Source organism: Apis dorsata, unplaced genomic scaffold (genome assembly GCF_000469605.1).
Source record: "Apis dorsata unplaced genomic scaffold, Apis dorsata 1.3 scaffold_987, whole genome shotgun sequence".
NCBI classification, from domain to species: Eukaryota; Metazoa; Arthropoda; class Insecta; order Hymenoptera; family Apidae; genus Apis; species Apis dorsata.
The window spans coordinates 38,204-41,425 of NW_006264090.1; the positions used below are offsets into that span (position 1 = coordinate 38,204).

The 3,222-nt window shown below is 19.5% G+C and overlaps 1 protein-coding gene across 1 annotated transcript in view; it reads left to right on the top strand.

Moving 5' to 3' along the window:
• Positions 1-547: 547 nt before the first annotated feature.
• LOC116186599 overlaps positions 548-3,222 on the top strand; it is a 3,481-nt gene continuing 806 nt past the window's right edge. Inside the window, 1 exon segment of the mRNA XM_031514365.1 lies at positions 548-977. Coding sequence (XP_031370225.1) covers positions 762-977 — 216 coding nt within the window. The 5' untranslated portion in view covers positions 548-761.

Consider the following 3,222-nt stretch of genomic DNA (forward strand, 5'->3'; position numbering starts at 1 on the left):
CATTTTATCTTTATTGGTTTTTTATATATAAAATTTTCTATAATAAGATTTAAAATACAATTAAATAATTGTTGTTAATTAAACATTTCATTATTATAAAATAATAATTTAATTTGTATGTTTCAATTAAATATTTTTGTTATCTATATAACTATTAAATATCAATACATATTTAAATAAAATTTTTTTTTTACTGTTTCCAATCTTCCAGTTTGAAATATACTTAGCATTACTTCCAACTGAACGATCATTTATTCTCAAAAATTCTTTATATATTTATACTTACATATAATTCTAAAATAAAATAAAATTTTTAAATATCATATTTAAATGAAATTTTTCCAATTACTATTTTCAATACTTTCAGTTTGAAAAACTTTAAAAAAAGTTTTTTTCACTTCTGCTAACATTGCTCTTAAACGAATAATCCTTCATTCTGGAATTTTCATTTTTCTTTTATTTTCTGATTCATGATTTTTCAACCCTTCGACTCCCTCAAAATAAAAAAATCTCATAATACCATTGTTGGATTATGTACTATATAGCATACTCTTATTCTTTTGGCGATTTTGCGGTTCAAAAAAGCAGCGAGTCGACAGAGATCGGCGGATAACAACGATATCGAATCGAGGAGAGAAGTGGCTGAACGGAAACGAAAGAGAGAGAGAGCGGATGATCTCGGCCAAAGAAAAACGAGAATCTCAAGAAATATATAGGAAGGAGGGAAGCACAGCACAGCCGGTGGTTCAGAGGCTGTGTCAATGTGTCAGAGAGACCGTCTCCGTGCCGGGGTTACCTTTTATGTCCACGTAATGTGGGACCTGGTGGAACTCCTAAGAGAAAGAAGTGGGGCCTGGAGCAAGTCCCTTTCTTCTGTCTTTGTTCAACCACTTTGGCCATGTTATTCTTTCCTTCTCGCGCTCTATTCTCCTGGGAACTTGGCACCACGAGATTTCGCCTTCATCCACCACCATCTTATGTGATCTTATCTATATGTACGTATTTATGAGCATGGACCAATGTTGCTACTTTTTCCCAATTTTTTTCATTTTTAATGCGATTTTTGTCGAAGATCGATAGATATCATATAAATTATTAGATTGTTTTATAGTATTTGATGAATGCAATTGATATTTTTGTGAATGGAAAAGTTTATTAATGATTTATTATTTTTATATGCAATTTGTAAAATGTCTTTAATGTGACGTTTTATTTAGTTAATACTAAAAAATAGTTTATTATTATTTTCTAATGATTTTTTTTTATATTATATTATAAAAATCTAGAGTATCTCTAAATGATATTTCATATTTTTAATTTTTTTTTTACTTTTTTAATTATTAATAATTAATTAATAATGAATATATGAATATATGTATGTCTATATGGGATATCCACATATTATTCGTGCTACAATATATTATAAAAAAATAAATCAAAAAGAAAGAATAAAATTTTTATTCGAATTATGGAAATCAAGTTTTATTTGAAAAATTTTCAAGTAAAATTAGATTCCGATTAAATATGAATGAATCAAATATAAAATCATTTTATATAAAAATGAATAAAAATATATAATAAAATTTTATTATTTAAGTTTTATTACTTAAATACTCAAAGAGTTTTTTTGTTGAAAAGTTATAAATTTTTGTAAGTTGTTATAAATTTCTGTTTTAGAAAAAATTGAACATATATCATTATGAATTCATAATTAGCAAATTTTCAAATTTAATTTTTTTGAAAACTTAATTTTTAAACGAAACAAGTTTATTCTATATTTTTTTCTTATTTTCACATGTAGAATTACATGGAAAAAAGAGCCTGAATAACATATTTAATTTTTAATTTATCAGTTACATATATATATAAATCTGAAATATTTTGTTTATTTTTGAAACTATATTTAATATAAAAATTTTATATATTCTATTTTATATAAATCTATTATATATATAATGGAAGTAAAAAATGAGTATACATTGCAAATAATATTTATTTAACATTTAAATGTAAATATGCAATTTTAAATATATGATTTGAAATTGTCTATTTTTTGTTATTAATTTATATTTATATATAGTTTATATTTTTTCAATTATTTATCAAATAAATTCTCCATTTTTAAAATATATTTTTAATTCTCATTGTATATGAAACATAAAGAAAAAGATTCTAGATGTCTTAAATCTAGATTCAAGAATTAAATAAAAAAACATACAATTTTAAAATTAGTTTAAAAGTTTATAATTTTAAATTTTAGTTTAAATATATTTTAATAACAGTTTAAATATATTTTTCATAAAATTATATTTTTAATTTAATAAGTATAAAAAAAAATGAGTATAAAATAATATATATAAAATAATTATTTTATTTATATTAGTTATATTAATTACTTTTGAAATGAAATATTATAAGACAATAGAAGATAAACAAAAAGTACTTTTTTATTATTATTAAAACTTTATTAATATTTCATTTTATTAACACTTAAATATCTAATTTCTTGTTCATTTATAAACATCATTAATATTTATATTAATTTCTATATTAATATAATATTCTATATTAATATTCTATATTAATATAGAATGAATATTAAATAAAAAATGTAATAATAACTGTAAACATATAATAGTATTAGTTAGAAAACAATAATAATGTAAATTTTTAACGCTACATATTAAAAAAATATATACTTGATTAAATAAGATTAAATAATAAATAATTTATTTTATAAATTGATTATTTAATTGTAAATACATTCATTTATTTTTATATGAAATACATTATAAAATATTTGTGTTATTTAGAAAATAAATTGTTTCTCAAATAATTTAAAAAATAATGCAATGAAATAATATAATTTGAAAATTTTTTAAAATTCAGATTTGCTTGTAGAAATTACTTTTTAAAATCATTTGAATAACAATTTATTTTTGAAATGAATATTTTATGAAGTATTTCGAAAAATAAATAAGTATATTTACAATTAAATATATTCGTTATTATATAGTATTTTACGAAATAAATTATTTATTATTTGCTATTATTATTGTAATTATTTGTTATTCGACTTCAATAAAAATAATTTATATTTTGTTAATAAAGTTACTTCATTTATTATTTAGTATGTATTCTGAAAATTATATCGTTATTATATATTAACAAAATTTTATTAAGAATAAAAAATTGTTTAATAACATTTCAAGCAAAAAAAAA